General features: G+C 45.0%; 1 protein-coding gene across 2 annotated transcripts in view; it reads left to right on the top strand.

Moving 5' to 3' along the window:
• Positions 1-693, top strand: part of OTUD7A (OTU deubiquitinase 7A) — a 224118-nt gene that overhangs the window by 213293 nt on the left and 10132 nt on the right. For both annotated transcript variants that reach the window (XM_019504354.1, XM_019504355.1), the window contains exon 11: positions 527-641. In XM_019504354.1, the coding sequence (XP_019359899.1) occupies positions 527-641 (115 nt within the window). The remainder of the gene's footprint in view (positions 1-526; positions 642-693) is intronic.

Raw genomic sequence — 693 nt, 5'->3', positions numbered from 1 at the left:
AAAGTAAATGTGCACTGAGAATATTGTCCAAGGATTTGTGAAAGGTCAGAGAGTCTTTAGAGATGCTTGTTAACAGATAATCATGAACATTGCTGACCTCCTGAGGCAGTGGAGTGACTGAGGTGGAGGACAGGAGGAAGAGAAAAAAGATTCTTGCTTGCTTGAAGGACATTTAAAAAAAAAAAAAAAAGGCTCCGACCGCTGCTCCTGAAGGATGCTGTACCCCCCAGCAGGGAGACTGGGAGCCAAGGGGTAGCCACCCCTGCAGCACAGATCACTGCTCCTGTATGCCCTTTCCAAAATCCTGGATCTACCCATGCCTGAGACTCTGGTACAGATGTGGAAGGCTGCAAGTCCTTGTTAGTGAGGATTTTCTGAAGTTATAAGCATTTCAGAGATTTTTTTAAAGTGTTAGATGCTTTTTCATCATGTTCTTCTTCTGGCCCTTTCCTTCAGTCTATTGCTTCTCCTGCTGTTTTTTCCAGCTAAATCCATTTCTTCTCTCCTGATTTCTTCTCTCCTTCAGCGGTGATCCCTTTGACTGACTCAGAACACAAGTTACTGCCTTTGCACTTTGCGGTTGATCCTGGGAAGGACTGGGAGTGGGGGAAAGATGACAATGATAACACCAGACTGGCCAAGTAAGACCTCACTGTGACTCTAAAATTAGTAGTACAGGGTCTTGAACCTGCA

This window comes from Gavialis gangeticus, unplaced genomic scaffold (genome assembly GCF_001723915.1).
Source record: "Gavialis gangeticus isolate Ggan-Ray unplaced genomic scaffold, GavGan_comp1, whole genome shotgun sequence".
NCBI lineage: Eukaryota > Metazoa > Chordata > Crocodylia > Gavialidae > Gavialis > Gavialis gangeticus.
This window is presented reverse-complemented; position numbering and strand designations above follow the sequence as displayed.